The sequence below is a fragment of the Balaenoptera musculus genome, chromosome 8 (genome assembly GCF_009873245.2).
Source record: "Balaenoptera musculus isolate JJ_BM4_2016_0621 chromosome 8, mBalMus1.pri.v3, whole genome shotgun sequence".
Taxonomy (NCBI): Eukaryota; Metazoa; Chordata; class Mammalia; order Artiodactyla; family Balaenopteridae; genus Balaenoptera; species Balaenoptera musculus.
The window spans coordinates 79,014,079-79,032,643 of NC_045792.1; the positions used below are offsets into that span (position 1 = coordinate 79,014,079).

At 42.8% G+C, this 18,565-nt stretch overlaps 1 protein-coding gene across 4 annotated transcripts in view; it reads right to left on the reverse strand.

Moving 5' to 3' along the window:
• Positions 1-10,516: 10,516 nt before the first annotated feature.
• The window catches only part of BDNF (brain derived neurotrophic factor), a 58,538-nt gene continuing 50,489 nt past the window's right edge, over positions 10,517-18,565 (reverse strand). For 3 of the 4 annotated variants that reach the window (XM_036862552.1, XM_036862554.1, XM_036862553.1), the window contains exon 2: positions 10,517-14,194. In XM_036862552.1, coding sequence (XP_036718447.1) covers positions 13,427-14,194 — 768 coding nt within the window. In that variant the 3' untranslated portion in view covers positions 10,517-13,426. The remainder of the gene's footprint in view (positions 14,195-18,565) is intronic. The other variant, XM_036862555.1, reaches the window with a different exon arrangement.

Consider the following 18,565-nt stretch of genomic DNA (forward strand, 5'->3'; position numbering starts at 1 on the left):
GGTGAGCTGAAAATGGAAGGAATGGATGAGAAAAAATGGCACACAAATAAAAACAAAGGGACGTTCTGACACAGGTATTTGTTCTCTCTAACATTGCTTCCATTTCCTCTAGGGGCATGTCCTGGATAAGGGTGAAATCGGATATTCTTTGGCAGTTTCAGATGACACCACCCCTAACTTTCCACTGGATGAGAGAAGGCTCAAAATAGCCTCTGGTCCCACAGGCTAGTGATTCCAGGGACTCAGATTCCTGCTCTGAAAAACACGGGGAAGAAGCCAGGCACTTGCCCACTTTTACCCTCTCACCAGCTGACCCTGCTGCCTGCTGACACAGAGCATTCGCCAGTTCCAATGAGCCCCGTGGCCTGGCTAAGCTGGGCATCTCCTGCACTGCTGCTCAAAGAAGCCCTCCAGGAAGGGGCCAAGAGACATAGAGATGTTTTTCCTACTAAGTGTCAATCAAACTGACTGCTTGGCAGTTTGAGGTAGGGGTGGGGGGAGACAGAAAAATTAGAAGGGGCAAAAGACAAAGCCAAATGTTAACCTAATGGTCACTCTGAAAACAGAGAAGACATTCCAAACAATCAAATCTTCTTTTTGCTTGAACTTTATAAAGTCCTTTGGAGTCCAGCAGAATAAGACAAGCTTTAGTGAAATGACATGTGCAGGTTTGTCTCTGGCTCAGAGCACCTGCTCAGAGGTGGGACAGGTGATGACCTGCCTGCCTTCTGGCTGGTGGAGCTTTGTTCTCTGCACTGCTGCCACTTGACCCTCACCTACAGGCTCAGCCCTCCTGTAGAGTTTGTGCCTCTTCTGTTCTTGATCACAGTGAATCTGAAGGAGTTTGAGGACCCTAGTACAGGATTCAGTGTTTAACTGAGCTATCTGGGCATCCCATCCTGACTCTGAATGTTGATTTTCATATCTAGAATTGTTCTTTTTTCCAATGGTAAGTCTTCTACTCTATTTGATTTCCCCTAGGTCTAGGGTCTAGTTGGTTAATCCCCAGACATTAAACTACAATGACCAAGTCCTAGCCACTGGGTTAGGACCAGAATTCTCTGATATTTCTGACTCATGCTTACCCAGAGGAAGAGGAGTCTAGGGTAGTGGTTCTACCCTGGCTGGTCAACAGAACCACTGGGGAATTTTAATACAGATGCCTGGGTCCCGCTCGCAGAGATTCTGATTTAACTCATCTGGGGTGGGGCCTGGGCATATGTATTTTTAAAACATTCCCTAAGTGATTCAGATGTATAGATCATGATCAAGAGCCACTGGTCTGGTGATTAAGATTGGGGGCCTTGGCATTTGCAACAATGTGGATGGACCATGAGGGTATTATGCTAAGTGAAATAAGTCAGACAGAGAAAGACAAATACTGTATGAGCTCATTTATATGTAGAATCTAAAAAAGCTGAACCTTAAGTCGTACCAATGTTTTCTTAGGTCAGTTTCCCAAGGCAATAGAAACAAAAACAAAAATAAACAAATGGGACCTAATCAAACTTACAAGCTTTTGCACAGCAAAAGAAACCATAAACAAAACAAAAAGACAACCTATAGAATGGGAGAAAATATTTGCAAATGAGGCAACCAACAAGGGCTTAATTTCCAAAATATACAAACAGCTCGTACAACTCAACAACAAACAAACAACCCAATCGAAAAATGGGCAGAAGACCTAAAGAGACATTTCTCCAAAGAAGACATACGGATGGCCAACAGGCACATGAAAAGTTGCTCAACAGCTCTAATTATTAGAGAAATGCAAATTAAAACTACAATGAGGTACCACCTCACAGCAGTCAGAATGGCCTTCATTAAACGGTCTACAAATAACAAATGCTGGAGAGGGTGTGGAGAAAAGAGAACCCTCCCACACCATTGGTGGGAATGTAAGTTCATGCAGCCACTATGGAAACAGTATGGAGGTTACTCAGAAAACTAAAAATAGAATTACCATATGATCCAGCAATCCCACTCCTGGGCATATATCCAGATGAAATTATAATTCAAAAAGATACATGTACCCCTATGTTCACAGCAGCACTGTTTACAATAGCCAGGACATGGAAGCAACCTAAATGTCCATCGACAGATGAATGGATAAAGAAGATGTGGTACATATATACAATGGAATACTACTTAGCCATAAAAGAGAATGAAATAATGCCATTTGCAGCAACATGGAGGCAAGTAGAGATTATCATACTAAGTGAAGTAAGTCAGAAAGAGAAAGACAAATACCATATGATATCTCTTATATGTGGAATCCAAAATATGACACAAATGAACCTATCTAGGAAACAGAAACAGACTCTGTTTCGGACATGGAGAACAGACTTCTGGTTGCCAAGGGGGAGGGGGTTGGGGGAGGGATGGAGTGGGAGGTTGGGGTTAGCAGATGTAAACTATTATATATAGAATGGATAAACAACAGGATCCTACTGTCTAGCACAGGGAACTATATTCAATATCCTATGATAAACCATAATAGAAAAGAATATTAAAAAGAATATATATATATATCTCTCTCTCTATATATATAACTGAATCACTTTGCTGTACAGCAGAAATTAGCACAACATTGTAAATCAACTATACTTCAATAAAAAAATAAAAATAAAAAAAGTGAACTTATAGAAATAGAGACTAGAATGATGGCTATCAGGGGCTGGGGGTGGGGCAAATGGGGAGATTTTGGTCAAAGGATACAAACTTCAGCTATAAGACGAATATGTTCTGGGCACTCTAATGTACAGCATGGTGCTTATAGTTAACAATACTGTATTGTACACTTGAAAGTTACTAAGAGAATAGATCTTTAATGGTCTCACCACAAAAAAGAACAGTAATTATGTGATGTGATGCAGGTGTTAGTTAACATTATGGTGGTAATCATTTTGCAATATATGTGTATCAAAGCAACACATTGTACTTAAACTTACACAACGTTATATGTCAATTATATCTTAATGAAGCTGGGGTGGGGGGAGAAAAATGCCAGGGTTATAGCGAGCATGCCAAGAGATTATTAACAGAGGCAACAGCAAACTTATGAAGAATTGTAGGTAACATACGAACAATGAAAGGAAATGAAACAATGCTGATTTAAAAACAATTGGGGGTCTTGAGATTTTATAGATGTGGCTTCAAATCTGACTTTATCATTTATTAACTGTGTGATCTTGGGGCAAGTTATTTAGGCTGTCTGTTGTCAGTTTCCTTGTCTCTAAAGTTATATGTAGCACACAGTTGACGTGTATTTTAAATAGCATGCAAAGGATCTAGCACGGCATCTGGTACAAAATAGGGATGTAATATTATTGCCTATGTCAAACTCTTCCCCATGTTCAATCAGTTCCTAGGGTAATCATTCCTTACTGGGCTTCTCACAGTGGATCATTTGTCTGAAGCCCATGGAATTCACTCTCATGTTCACATGTCTGTAGAACGTGCTTTGCCCTTTCTCACCCAAATTCTGCTCCAACCTGATGGGCACATCCAGTCTTCAGCACCTTGACTTTGCTGCCAGATCGATCCCATCACCTATAGGATCTGTTCTTGAGAAACTGGGGGAATCAGGACAGCAAACTGAGTTCATCTCCTGGGTCAGTTCTATTCCACTGGCAGTTACTACACAGAGCACAGCCTTAAAGACGATTCTGAGACTGCAACTAAGCTCAGCTAGGACTTGTTAGCAATGTCTGCCCTACATGGAAGAGTAGGGGAGAGATGGCACACGTGCTGCTCTGCTCCTGATGCCAACCCAGCAGGGCCAGGACCACTGCACTTTCTCTCCTCCACGAAGCCCAAGCACAAAACAACTTTGTACGTTTTTGACCTAGGGAGGATTGGGCATTCCTGAGTTTAGCAAGTGGTTCCAGAACACTCTGCCTGTCTACCCAATCCTGGCTGCTCACAGGAAGCCCTTCTGAGCTGCTACGAGGTAGACTGGGTGACAGCTGCCTCATTTCCAGGTATTGGAGACAGCTGACACAAAGCTCTAGAACCCCTGCCCTCAGATTGCCCAGCACAGAGCAGAGTTGCGTCCACTTTTGGAAGGGCCCGCACACAATATGAGCCTCTTGGCACGTTAACCCTTAAAAGAGCAAGCCAGTGTTCTCTCGAAAGCTAAAAACTATAAGCACCACTAGTGCTCTACCTTCCTGATGGAGGCCCAACTCTTCGTAGATACGTAGCTCTCTCCATTTTTTTGTTTCCATATTTTCCCAATGCCCTTACACTGTTTCTATTTTGCAGGGGTTAACAGAGTGGCCCCAGATCCAGGCTGCCTGGACTCCAGGTCCCGCTCTGCTACTCACTAGTGATCTTTGGCAACTTAATTGAACTCTCTGTGCCCTAGTGTCCTCATCTCTAAAATGGGAGTCCTAATCCTACTACCTAGTCTATGGACTCTTGTGAGAATTAAGTGAGCACGTCTGCACAGTGTGCCTCGAACACTGCCTGCTCACAGTATGCACTAGTCATTCTTACTGTGTGAAGGGCTGCATGGCATGGAGCCCAGCCATCAGGTGAGGTGGGATCTTCCTGACGGGCCACAGCTATTTTTAGAAGTATGCCTGTGGCGCCTTGTTTTTCTTTCTGACTCTGTGAGTTCATCCATTTCACCCTGGCTTCAGTCTTTTCCATTCAGCTGGGATGGACACTTAAAGGATAATGGGCTTCATTTGGATTGTACAATCTAGAAAGATGCCTTTGATTGTAGTGTATCTCCTTCTCCATTTGCCTAAGTGTGTGTATTGGCCAGAGTTTAAGTGCCAAGGAGTATATTGCTAGGGGATACACAAGAGTTGACTCCCTGAGTCTTCCAGAAAAGACAAGTGGCCTTGGATGCTTAATGAAACACAGATGAAATAGGATCCTCTCTAGGAGTCAGAGAATATTAGAGAACAGTCTCTGATATCTGCTCTAGGTGAGTCCAGCTCATCCGCAGTCAACAGAGTAAGAGTTTGACACTTTTCCATGGGACCATCATTTTTCTAAGTGCTCTATGTGTATTGACCCATTTGCTTTTCACAAAATCCTATGAGGTAAGTGGTAGTATTTTTACCTGTCCTTTATAAATGAGGAAATTGGAGCACAGAGAAGTTAAGTAACTTGCCCACAGACACACAGCTCTAATGTCAGAGCTGAAATTCAGACCCCCAACCCTCAGGCTCCAAAATCTATGGTCCTGTGCTCTGAGGGGTGAGAAGTTGGATCCCAGAATAAATAGAGTCCTGAGGTCACCAGGAAGGGAAGATCAGCATGAACGGGGAGCAGACATAGATGGCACTAGAAGGAAAATATAGGTTTTCAGAGATTCAGGCCCAAAGGATTCTGGTCCAGGAATAAGCCAAAGTTGGGTAGCTGGAAGGAGGAATTCCAGACTCTGCCTAACCAGCGAGGTTTGTCTCCTAAGCCAGCCAAAGTTCTACTCAGAATGACCTTCCCTGAAGGTTTGCTGTGAGGTTTGCTACTGGGTGTGGTGTTGCCATGATTCGTCATGTGAGACCATTGTCTTCAAGGCCATTGTCTCCAAAAAGAGGCTCTACCTAGAGTGCTGGGGGTGGCAGAGAAGCAGGTTGAGAGCTGCATGACCCTGGTGAAGCTATAAACCGAAAGGAACTGAGAGGCAAGTCCCTTCTGTTTTGGAGGGTTCTATAAACAGTGACTTTACAGGATGCAAATCCTGCAGTTTGATCCAGGGTTTCCTGACCTCACCTCAGCAAAACATACCAGATCTCTCTTTGTCGGGCACCATTTCTGTCATGGAGTGACATAAAACATAGGCAAATATCATTGTCTGGCTTTGAAAACAAGTATAGAGCCAGGCAGAAAATGTTTGCACCTTGAAGCATATTTGGGCTCCTCTTCCAAGGCATTTTCTGCCTGATTGTCAAACAGTTGGTAACATTTTCATTTTATATATGAAGTGAAAAGCTTCCTTGGGGCATTTCCCCCCTTCCTCAACGCCCATTTTGACACAAGTACCTCCTGATTTCAATCTTGTGATAAGTGCCAAGCAGTAAGGGTGGAGGGACCCAGGAGAGGGACAGTGAACTCTCACAATGTTCCCCAACCTTTAAGAGCTTCAGAAACCTCTTTAACCTCTTTTACCACAAATGATGAAGTAGGAAGAATGGAATGATAGACTCTTAGGGCTGGAATATACCTCCAAGACCATCCAGTTCAGTCTTTTCCTACAGTAGATGAGGGCTTGGAGGTCCAGAGACCAGAAATGGCTTTGGCCATCCTAGTTAAAGACTGAACTACCAGGACTCCTGGTTCCTAAGGTAGGCTTGTCAGAATTCAGGTTTCCATGTTGTCCAATAGATGGGTAACATATTTCGACACCCTCCACCCCAGCTCCTAAACAGAGAATCTTCACATTCAGTTTGCAGTGTCTAAAATGTGCAGGAATATGCACACACAGATACACACACACTCACACAGATGGGGTGGAGGTGCAAATAGATTATTTTCCCATCCTCCTTTCCAGAAATAGTTCCTGCGATCAGGAAAAGGTTTGCCACTGAGGCTGGAGAAGCCCTTTGCATTTGTAATCTGGTCTTTCTGGAGGGGTGAACCCAGGACTCCTCAGCTGGACGTTAATAGCTGATTAATTCAGGAAGCTTATTTAATTTGTGACTAATATAGCTCTGTTTCACAAAGAGGGGGCCATGTTGGCAGATGCAGAAACCAGCTCCCCAGATGGAATAATCTTTTTCTTATTAATTTGCTGCATGTTGCTTCTCATCTCTCGCAGTCATTCCAAATGTGTTACAAACAACTACATGTTCTGGGTCCTGAATCCACTACTGCTATAGCTTTGAAAAAAAAAAAAGAAAAAACACATTGACTATCAACTGCAGCGAGCTTTCCCAGCACACATTTTCGTGCTTGCTTTTTAAATCATTGCAGTCTCCCATCACTGAGCATTGCTCCACCTGGGAGCACCCATTGCTCTTGTGTTTTTTAGGAAATGAAAATCTGGATGGTTTGAATGATGTTTTCAGGGTCCTGGAAAGAGGTGGTGGCATGGCTGGGATTGGAACTCACAGATCCAGTTTCTTGGGCTGTGCTGTCTTCCTATTGTCTAGAAGAATATGTGGCAGGCTGTCTACTCCCCTTAGTCCAGGGATTCATGAGGATCACCTGGAGGGCTTGTTAAAAACACTGATTGCGGGCCCCTCCCCCAGAGCGTCTGATTCGGTAGGTCTAGGGTGGGGCCTGAGAATGTACATTTCTAACAAGCTCCTGGAGACGCTGTTGCTGCTGACTGGAGAGCACACCTTGAGGACCGCTGCTTAGTCCAATCAGAGGCGTGTACGGGAAGTACAATCTCCAAGTAAACGCTATTGGTACCTTTTGGAGAAGGTCTCTGATGTTTGGAGCGTTTCTATTTTGTTTTGTGTCTTTTTCCTCTTCCCCCCTTGATATGCACCAAATTCGAGTTTGGAAACTATTATGATTATTTTTTAATGTTAAGGCTCAATGGAGAATGTAGACTAAATTAATTTGAATGTGTACCTCAGTACTTGATATGGATTTTTCCAAAATGTGAGCACTTAAGCTAGACGAAAATATTTCCCCTGGGTTCAGCCATTCTACGCAGACCAGCTCCTGGTTTCTAAGGAACCATTTGAACAGCATACAGTACCAAAGTGTAGTGCTGCAGAAGCATCCTTGTGATGATTTCTAAATGCAGAACATACACCCCAAGCTCAGTCTTTCAACCAACACTTTTTCTTGTCACTTACAGGCTTATGATTATTAATACCCTGTCATTAACTACAGTGTTCTGTGTGGGGTATTTTAGGGCAGAAGGGCTTATTTTTGCAAAGGAAAAGCACTTTTGTTTTGTCACATATAAAAAATCAGCAGCTCGCACTTAAATATACAATGAATGCACAGGTCCTATTTGTTTATTTTGCATGTGTGTTAGGGCTGGGATAAGATTTAATGAATTAGAAGACTAGCTTTTACGAGTCCATGCTACTGACATCACCAAGCATACAGGGTTGTTGTTTTTCAGAAAAGCAAATGTCAGGTCGGGGAGCTCCTGATCTAGTATTTTGTGCCTAGCAACTAATTCAAGGGATTGAGGTAAAGGCCTATGGAAATCCTGTAGAGAGTGCGACATAAATGGCTCTTTTTCTTAATGAGGAATATCATGGGTAAGGCCACAACATTTTTCTACTATTTAAATATATTCTTCAGGCAATTTACTGCATCTACTCACATATCAAAACGCAAGGAGGTTGCCTTTTTGTTTTTCCTACAAAGAATTAAAGGGTGGCTAGAATTAAAGGAATAGGGGATAGAGGTGTGGGCCGGGTATTTATTAGCTGGAATGTACATAAAGCCTGGCTGGTTTGGAGTGGCTGCACCTGCTCTAGCCACTGAGTTTGGCTCTTAGGTGGGGAGTTCACAGCACCAACCACCAGTCAGCTTATTGTAACCAACAGGCAGATTCCCAATTAATTTCTCCCCCCCAAACCAACCACCCAACCTTTACAAGTTAAAACAACCCGCAGCTAAGAAAAGAAAAAAAAAGCCCAGATTCCATCACTAATTTTGCTGTTCAACATTTTAAGGTTGGATCAAATCTGTGGGTCACTCTTTCCAAGCTAAATAATTTATCTACCTACATTATGTAGATAAATTGTTTCTTATCCCAATTATCAACATCCTTTACTTAACAATGGCTTACCAAAACATGCAGCCACTTCCACTTTAACTGTCTTATAGAACAGGCTTAATGTGAGAACATGGAGGAGACATGTATGTTTTAGTTAGGCCTAAGCCCTAACGCTGCTGGGGTGCTGGCTGAGCTGAGGCCAGGCATGAAGGCTTCTGTTGCAGTTCATAAGGTGTCTGACATTTTATCCAGAGTCTAGTAACCTCTTAAATGAATCAGGGACTATTTAACACCGATCCATTCTACGAATTAGTTCAGATTCTCACTCAGAACTGTGACAGTATTCACAGAATTAGTATAGCTAATAAAAAGACTTCATAGCCACTGCTAATGACCACAGAGGCTTATCAATAAGGTGAAAAACAATAACAATGATCTGGGTTATTTCCAGGCATCTTCATAATGAAAGAGGTTTAACTGCTTACCCAATGACTAGAGTACAAATTGACTACTCCTGTTAAGTTCATCAAGTTGGTTAATTTAGGAGATGTCTCCATCTTTTGTTTGCTTGTTTCCCTGACCTCATCTTCTGATGAAAGCTTCCTGTCATGTTTACCAAACTCCTTTAAGGAGTTTGAATGTCACATTGAATTCTCACTTCTTTTTACTCAAGATTCAAAAACCTTTTCGTCTTCCTCGACTGTGAAGATTGGTTAAGCCTGAAGTTTCCTAAAGTTCTAATTCACTGCTGGGCTCATTGTCTTCGCTGGCCGTCGGGACTTCTCCTAGGGTTTAGAGTACTTTGCAAACTCACTGGACAGATTAGGATGGAGGAATTCCTCTCATTCGATCTGCCCTCCCTTCCATACCCACAAATCTATGTTTGTTATGACTTTCTTGATCCTTATTTATAAGACAATACAAGAGGAAACCATGTGTGTGTATGTTTGAAATAGAAATGATACATTGCACAGATATAGTTCACCACGTTCTGGGATGGGTTGTCAGTGTTCAAATGGGGAGTCTAATGAGTAGGAACAGATGCTTTTTTTCCTTAATGGCCCTTTCTCTCATTTAAAATCCTTCCATTTATTTCCCTAAGATTTAGCGATAACTTCAAACACTTTAACTAAATTACCCAGCAGCTTGGCAGCCATGAAAGAGGCAAATCTTTTTAGAAATCCTAGCAATCTGTTAGATCGTGCGTACTGTGCTATAAAATCTGCGTGTTCCACGTACAAAAATTAAATCAGTGCAACGGATACGAGCACATAATGCAAATGGCACCATTTCCAAACGGAGGGTACATGACCTGCCTCTAAATATTGAATTTCTATGTTTTTTTCAGTCATTGACTTTCTAAATTTGGGCCAATTTATCCTCATTATCCCTAAGTAAACCTACTTTGATTTTTTTTTTAACAGTTATTTTATAATCAAATAGAGCCAGCCAACCCTAATTCATGGATCCTGATGTTGCTAGGATACATGGCTTGGTATTTGATGAAAGTATATCACTTCAAAGGGGAAAACTTGCAAGTGTCCTAGAAAATGACACTCCCGTTTTCCACTGTGGAAGACAGGCCCAATCCTAGAGCTTCTTGAAAGCTCACAGACTGCAGGATTGGTCTCCCATGCTCTGAAATAAGCATCCTCTCTGGAGGGCTGTGCAATTGCTAAAACCAGTCAGGTTGGTCTTAAAGCAAGGAACACACGTATTTATAATAAAACACGTTGTCATGTTTGTTTTACAGTGAAGAGAAAAAAACCCAGAACCCCCAGATTTTATGTACTTTGAAAATATATTTAAAAACATTAAAAATTCTATATTTAAAACATATATTATATGTTAATTAGTACACTTAAATAGAACTTGTATTTACAATAGGCTTCTGATGCGATTAAGTTTTAATGCCAATTTTTTCAAGAACATAATTATATAAATATACTAAAATACAATAAATATTTTTTGTTCGTTTGTTTTACATGGTGAATAATATCTTTACCATAGAGAGAACAAGGCCACAGACATTTACATTGTCAATGGGAATCACCATAAAAAAGCAACAGACCTGCTGCCATGCATGAAACACTTCTGCCACAAAGAGACCACAGCAAGACTTTAAAAAAACAAAACCAAACAAAACGGAACAAAAATGAACAGCAACAGAGAAAGATTTTAACAAAATCAACCTGAAGTCAACGTAAACCACCAAGCATGTGACTGTGATGTAGCTTATTGAAGAAGAGACTGCCACTGACCACACGATTGCTGAACGCCTCCTACTCGGCCACTTAAGAGATCCGGCCTTTGCAGTACACTCTGAGACTGTGATGGGGACGTTTTTGTTTTTTTTAGAATTTTGTCCCTCGAAAGGAGGCTGTGAAAACTTATCAGACAGCAGATATTCCGAGTATTCATTACATGTTAAAGATAATTACAAAGATAGTAGTTTCAAACAGCACAAAACAAACCTATACTACATAAGTTATTCCTTCTTTTAAAGACAGGTATTCAGGATGGTACCGTAAAAGATAGCCTCGTTCTAAATGAAAGACTGAACAAGTAGACATTATTTGCTGATGGTATCTTCATTCCCTGGGTCATGGCGGACAGCCTCTTTTGCTTATCCCTCACCCTACTAAGATGCAGCACATTTCTTGAGGCTTTCTGATACTCAAGGACCCGGTCCAGGACATTTTCAGGTTTACACGATGGGCTACATGGGCCTTAGCACTAATTTCCACTGGGATCCATTTTACCCAGGACCACTATTTCAGGCTCCCAACTCGACTTCTCCTAACCCAAGATGGCAGAGGTAAGGCAGGGACCCTCTCCATGAACAGACAGGATGGTCAGGAGGTGGCTGCAGCCTTTACTGGGGAGCAAAACTTTGTCAGCTCTGTCCTGGCCTCTTCCACCGAGCAAGGCGCCTTCAAGCCTTTGGTGTCCTGGATGGGCAGACACCATCCCAAAGTCTTGTCTCTGGACAAGATTTCCTATTGGTAGCCATGGTCATCCAACCTGAGTTTTGGGGCCTTTTCCTGTTGCCTTCCCCTTTACCAAAAGTTCTCAAAAGACAAAACCCTGTTTTCCTCAAGTGTAATTTCAAAGCAATAAGTGCTCATGTAGCAAACATCTCCCATCTCATCGAATCCATTTCATGATCACAATGCCACCGTGTAGTTCCAAAAATGTTCCACGCTAATCCAGCTTTATGCAAAATTGCTCAGAGGTGGAGGGTGTAAATCGGCTTGAGCGCGGTCCTCCAGCGAGAACCTCTTAGCATGGTTAGATAACGTAGGCACTTAAAGCGCGAGGTCCAAGCAACTTGACACGTGTCATTCCAGAGCCACCCCTGAAGGGTCCTTCAGAGGCCTCCCTTCTGGAATGTCTCAAGTACCCTTCCCACCCCACCTAGACCTCAGCATGGCCACTCAGAAATTCCTCCTGCACCACCTGGAAATGATAGGTCAGCTCCACACGGCCTCCAGATGGCTGTTCAGTCTCATTTCACTGGCAGTGTGGACTCCTGCTCTGATCTAGGTGTTTCTGGGTCTGTACAGAACTCTACCTTTTGCTTGCAAGACAGTTATATGCCTTACCATGATTTTTTTTTTAAGCCTTACAATGATTGACCCAAATGTTTACCCCTCATCTAAAAGAATTTTTATTTTTTGAATTATTTTTTGTTTTTCTCTCATCAAAAAAAAAAAAAAAGAAAGAAAGAAAGAAAGAAATCACTGTTCTCCATGCTTATATGAGTGCCACAATGTGACAAAACATGTCTACTCATTTGCAGCAGTTGTAAAATATTTCAGAGCGCGCAACTGATTTTTCTCCCTTAGAGAAAACAAAACAAGGAGGGGACCAGAGGGGGTGGGGGGGAAAGAATGTGCTCAGAGTAAATGGAGATCTTTCCGACCAAAGAATCTTCCCCCGACCAAGGCCCAGAGGGTGAGCAAGCGCCTAAGAGGTGCGTCATGGGAAGTGGAGTGAGCACATCATTCGTTTGCCTTAATTTTTATTCACTTTCCAGTCATCTGATTGATACTGCCGACATCTCTGCAACATACAAATGAATCTTTTATCAACCAGACTCTAGATGGAAGGAATTCTTTCCCCATTCCTACACCCTGTGGGAACTAAAAAAACAAAACAAAACAAAACAAAACAAAAAAAAAACACAAAACAAACAAAAATATACCCCTCCCATCCCCCATCCCCTAAGCCAGTAAAGCGATGACAACAGCACCTTGACATTGTTTTAATTCCAACGCTATCAGAAGTTAAAAGCAGTAAAACAGATAGAGTACTAACAAGAACGAAGATACTTACTGTCTAAAATGTAAACGGAATGTTTTGGTTCAAATTTTTGTTAGGCTTTTTTTTTTTCTTTCTTTCTTTTTTTTGTTTGTTTTCTGAAAGAGGACAGTTTGTTATCAATTCACAATTAAAGCAGCATGCAATTTATTAGTAGTATTTTTTAAACTTTTTTTTTTTTAACGTTTTTCAATTCTTGGCAACGGCAACAAACCACAACATTATCGAGGAATGTAATGCAGACTTTTTAAAGTTGTGCGCAAAAAATGACTGTTTCCCTTCTGGTCATGGAAATGTCCAATAAATAGATCGTAGAACCACTGTACTGTATAAACTTCATTTATACATGCAGTTCATAAAATTATTTTTTTCTTAACTGAATAATTTACCCTGTTATGTATATATACAAATAGATCATTTTTGTCTCAATATAATCTATACAACATAAAGCCACTATCTTCCCCTCTTAATGGTCAATGTACATACACAGGAAGTGTCTATCCGTATGAACCGCCAGCCAATGCGCTTTTTGCTATCCATGGTGAGGGCCCGAACGTACGACTGGGTAGTTCGGCACTGGGAGTTCCAATGCCTCTTGTCTATGCCCCTGCAGCCCTCCTTTGTGTAACCCATGGGATTGCACTTGGTCTCGTAGAAGTACTGCTTCAGTTGGCCTTTCGAGACGGGGACTTTTTCGAGGACCGTGACTGTCCCGCCTGACATGTCCACTGCAGTCTTTTTATCCGCCGCCGTCACCCACTCGCTGATGCTGTCGCACACGCTCAGCTCCCCGCGGCGGGCGGGGTCCGAGTGGCGCCGGACCCTCATGGACATGTTCGCAGCATCCAGGTAATTTTTGTATTCCTCGAGCAGGAAGAGGAGAGGCGGTTCCAAAGGCACTTGACTGCTGAGCATCACCCGGGACGTGTACATGTCCGCGTCCTTAGTGTTTTCCTCACTGGGTCGAACTTTCTGGTCCTCGTCCAAGAGCTCTTCGATCACGTGTTCAACAGTGTCAGCCAACGACGACGTCAGGCCTCTTGAACCCGCCTTGGGCCCATTCACGCTCTCCAGAGTCCCATGGGTCCGCATACCTGGGTAGGCCAAGCTGCCTTGTCCTCGGACGTTGGCTTCTTTCATGGGGGCAGCCTTCATGCAACTGAAGTATGAAATAACCATAGTAAGGAAAAGGATGGTCATCACTCTTCTCACCTGGTGGAACTGTAGGGAGAAAGCAGAAACAGGACACAAGACTGTTTAGGGCTTTCTTTTGCTGGGATACAAAGCAGCCGTCTGATTGTAATTCCAGGCCATTCTGCAGGGTCAAGGTTTCTGCTGTATTGGTGATAAACTCCAGCTGTACCAGACACAGGTTAATGTCAGTAGTGTGCTCGATGGGCTTTAATATAAACCAGAGCCGTGCAGCCTTGGCCCCAAGGTTTAGCATGTAAACCCGAGATTAGATGGCTCCTGAGCAAGTGAAAAAAAACTGTGGCTTCGAGTTTGCCTCTTTCCTCCCACTTGAGCAGCTTTGTAAGTTTAATTTTTAATGATCTCTGCTCAGGCTGTCACAGGAAACACAACAGCAGAAATGTTACCAAGCAACAACTGCGAGGGTAATAGTAATCTTTTTTTCCCTCAAGTCAGCAACGTGGCCCTATGGCAGGAACGTGTGACAGGACCAGTAGTGGCTTGTGGGGTCTGAGGGGGGCCTTTCTAGCTAGGGGCTATCCAGGCATGAACAACAAAACAAGTCAGGGAGCTACAAGGAGCCTCCCCATTGACTCTCTTTCCTCCCATGGAGATAATCCATTAGAAGAAAGGAGGGAGTTCCTTGGTGGTCTAGCGGTTAGGATTCAGCACTTTCACTGCTCTGGCCTGGGTTTGATCCCTGGTCGGGGAACTGAGATCCGGCAAGCCATGCAGTGCGGCCAAAAACAAACAAACGCACAAAGAAAAACAAAGGAGAAAGATCATTTCATCAGATCATCCAGTTCTACCGATAAGAAAACCAGTGGTCGTGGAGGACTTGCCTCCCATCATGAAGAAAGTTTCTATTAGAACTCGGGGCTCCCAAGTCCAGCTTCAATGTTTTTCTACTACACCTTGGGTGGTCGCAACGAAAATAAGTTTTGCTCGTTCCCAAACAGAAATCATTTTCTACACGTTGATTTTAATGATGTGTCTCTGCCTGGGGCTGATATCATGAAAGCAACGTGTCTGCTTAAGAGAGAACTGAAGAAGGTGACATCAAAAAGCTCGAAGGCAATTTCAAGTGCCTGCCACATGCGCATCCACGTGTATCTCCACTAACTCCCTAAGCCCCTCACCCCTCGGCTTTTCTGGCTCTGTGGAGACCCATCTAAGAGAGCTCAGCCTCTCTTTTCATTGGAATGTGACCTATGTGCACGTGTGTGCGCGAGCTCTGAGTCGATCGTACCTTTAAAAAGCCGGGTGGCATTGTGCACATTTTGGTACAGGCAGCTGAGCTGGCGCTTCTTTCTGGGCTTTTGAAGTTTTCTGGGAAGTCCCTTAACAGCACACTACAAAATTAATCTTTTCCTGTTTGCCAGAGAGTAGCTATACTCTAAATTTGGCTCTCCATCTACAAGCATGCTCTGGGAAGCCAATTAGAATGAGTGAAGAGCGAGGTGAAAACATACCTACAGACACAAGGTTCCCGTCGGATGGTGAAGGACTTCAGGATCACTTACCTGAGGCATCGCGTCCCTGAGTAGCAATGAGAAGCATTCATTCCCCCGCCCGAGCCCAACACTCTAACTCTATTCCTACTTCTGAGTTCTGGAGCAAGGACTTACAAAAAGACACGCACGTGCCACAGCTGTTACGCTGTGCCAATCGGTAGGAAAGGGGACTGCTTTTCCAAGTGCCATGAAGTGTCACTTGCCAGGAGGGTAACCTACCTCCAGTCGGTAGGTCATACTGCAGAAAGAGCTGAAACTCTGGGAGCGAGAACCCAATGTTTCCGTCCTCCACTTGTATCAGAGATCACATTTTCTACTACTACAAGACTTCATTACCGTCCCCAAACACCAACCAACTTCCTTGCAGATTCACTCTTGCTTCTGCATGAGTAGCAGGCATGCTCAGAACTGCCTGGAGAACACAGTCTCAGATTAGGAGGACACACTGGTTTGAATAAAACACAGATATCCAGTCTGCTAATACCTGAACTTCTGTGAAGGTTCTGGATTCCACACCATCAAAGAAATGGATCCTCCAAGGAGATTTCTATTCCTGGCAGCTGTATTTACACCACTGAATGAAAATCCTTTCTCCTAGTGTTCCCAGACCAAATTAAAACAACCCAAGGGGCACCTCAAATGCAGGCCGATGAAAAAGGCAAATGTAGCATATTTTACTCCTCCCCTCTATCACACTGGTAGACATTTGCTGTGATTAGCTATCTTTTAATACCATATTTCATGAAATCTAAGATACTATCCTTCTAAAGTACACCATTTTAGATACCACTAGGATATAAAAAACGCAGCCCGTTAAACTATTGTTTTCTTTATCACTTAGAACGGAAAAGAGTTCTTTTAGACTTATTTGGACATATTTTGTCATAGATAACTTCTGTGCATATGTAAAAGAGAAAATTAAGCAAAATAAACTGGTTAAGGCAATGACAACTATGTTGCAACTGCTACATAGCCAACGACAATAAAATGACATCAACTGTAAGACACAACCCAATTTCAGAGATGTTAAAAAAATGAATAAGAAAATGTGCATCTTAGAATTAATGAAAAAGTTTAGTAAGTATTTACTAAGTGCCCACACTCACTGCTTAAAATGGCCCAAGGTACTGAGGCATCTTAAACTACAGAGTTGGAAGATTATTTTATTATCACTATCATAGTAATGAGTCTTTTAATGATCCTTTTTTCTATACTTGGCTTAAAGAAGTTGACCCTGTAAAGTTACTGCTTTTCACTTGTCACATTTATCTTTTTATTCATAACTTTTTGGTTATAAAAGTAGTTAGCACTTTAAGTATCATTTTCTCACCAGTTCCACAAGCAATTTTTCAAAGGAACAAATGGCATCTGAGTAAATATTACTTGGCTTTCATCCTGAAGCCCAAACATGGGCATCCCTCAAAGCAGAACATCTGCAGACATTAAACTACCTGGTGATACAGCCCAACCCCCAGCCGCGGCCCCACCCAGCTGAGTGACTTTCTACAGTGCTAACTGCCTACTGGCTTATAAGGCCAATACTTTTCTGTTGGAACGATGTTACTTCCTAACTTTTCTGTTTCTGACAATGGTTTCTTGATACTTTGGACCACCCAGGCTGCAGGATAGAAATCTTGGAATCAATTCTGCCAATATATTTCTTGTAGCGCTTTTAAATCCATTCAGTGAAGAAGTCCTGCTCATTTCTCCTTTAAAATATTTCTCCTGTCCATCCTGTTTCTCCCTTCTCCTGCCACTGTCTCGGCTCAGCCCTTGCCATCTCATTTTGACTATAATGCCCCCAGCGCCGCCCACCTCCCCGCCCCCCCCCCCACAATGTACATGACATCCTTTCTGCTCCATTTAAATCTGATGACCTGACTAACCTCTCATCTTATGCTCCTATACAAAGACTTGCAATGCTTTTTTATTCCACCAGATCAAATCTAACCTCTTTTACCGGGTATTCAACACCCTCCAAAATCTGGCGTCACCTTACTTAGCTAACTTTCTCATGTTAACTCAGTGCTCCATCACCTCTCCTCTGATCAGGCCAGAGTCCTTGAAGCCCCATATATATTAGTGCCGGGAAGTGACTTGTTCCTTTCTTCTGGAAAATTCTTTTTTCTCTATCTGACTAAATCTTGCTTATCCTTCATGACCCAGTTCAACCATCAAATCACACATGCCACCTTCTCTAAACTACTCCAGCGCACACTGCCCTCCTTCGCCTCTAAAATTCCACATGACATCTCATTTAGTACTTCATTCCCTACTCACTGGTTAATTGGTAACAGTGTTTGCTAATTATGGTCAGTCTTCAATTGGATGATAAGCTCTCTGGATCATGGGTGATTCCCCCATAATGCTTAACACAGAAAAATGAAGTGGTAAACTCAGTCAAAACTTCCCTGGTGGTGCAGTGGTTGAGAGTCTGCCTGCTAATGCAGCGGACACAGGTTCAAGCCCTGGCCTGGGAAGATCCCACATGCCGTGGAGCAACTGGGCCCATGAGCCACAACTACTGAGCCTGCGCGTCTGGAGCCTGTGCTCCGCAACAAGAGAGGCCGCGACAGTGAGAGGCCCGCGCACCGCGATGAAGAGTGGCCCCGCTTGCCACAACTAGAGAAAGCCCTCGCACAGAAACGAAGACCCAACACAGCCAAAAATAAATAAATAAATAATAATTTTAAAAAAAACAAAAACTTACTGATGGGTTTATTAAACCATGAGAAAACAGTGCTGATATCGTTTTCACAGGAAGCCTTTCCATATGGCAAGCACCAGTGAACTCACTGAAATTAGGTCAAGTACAGGCTGTACTAAACCCAAATTATAAGCTCTAAAGTATTTGATAGATGGTAATTATCAGCCATGAGGAATCTCT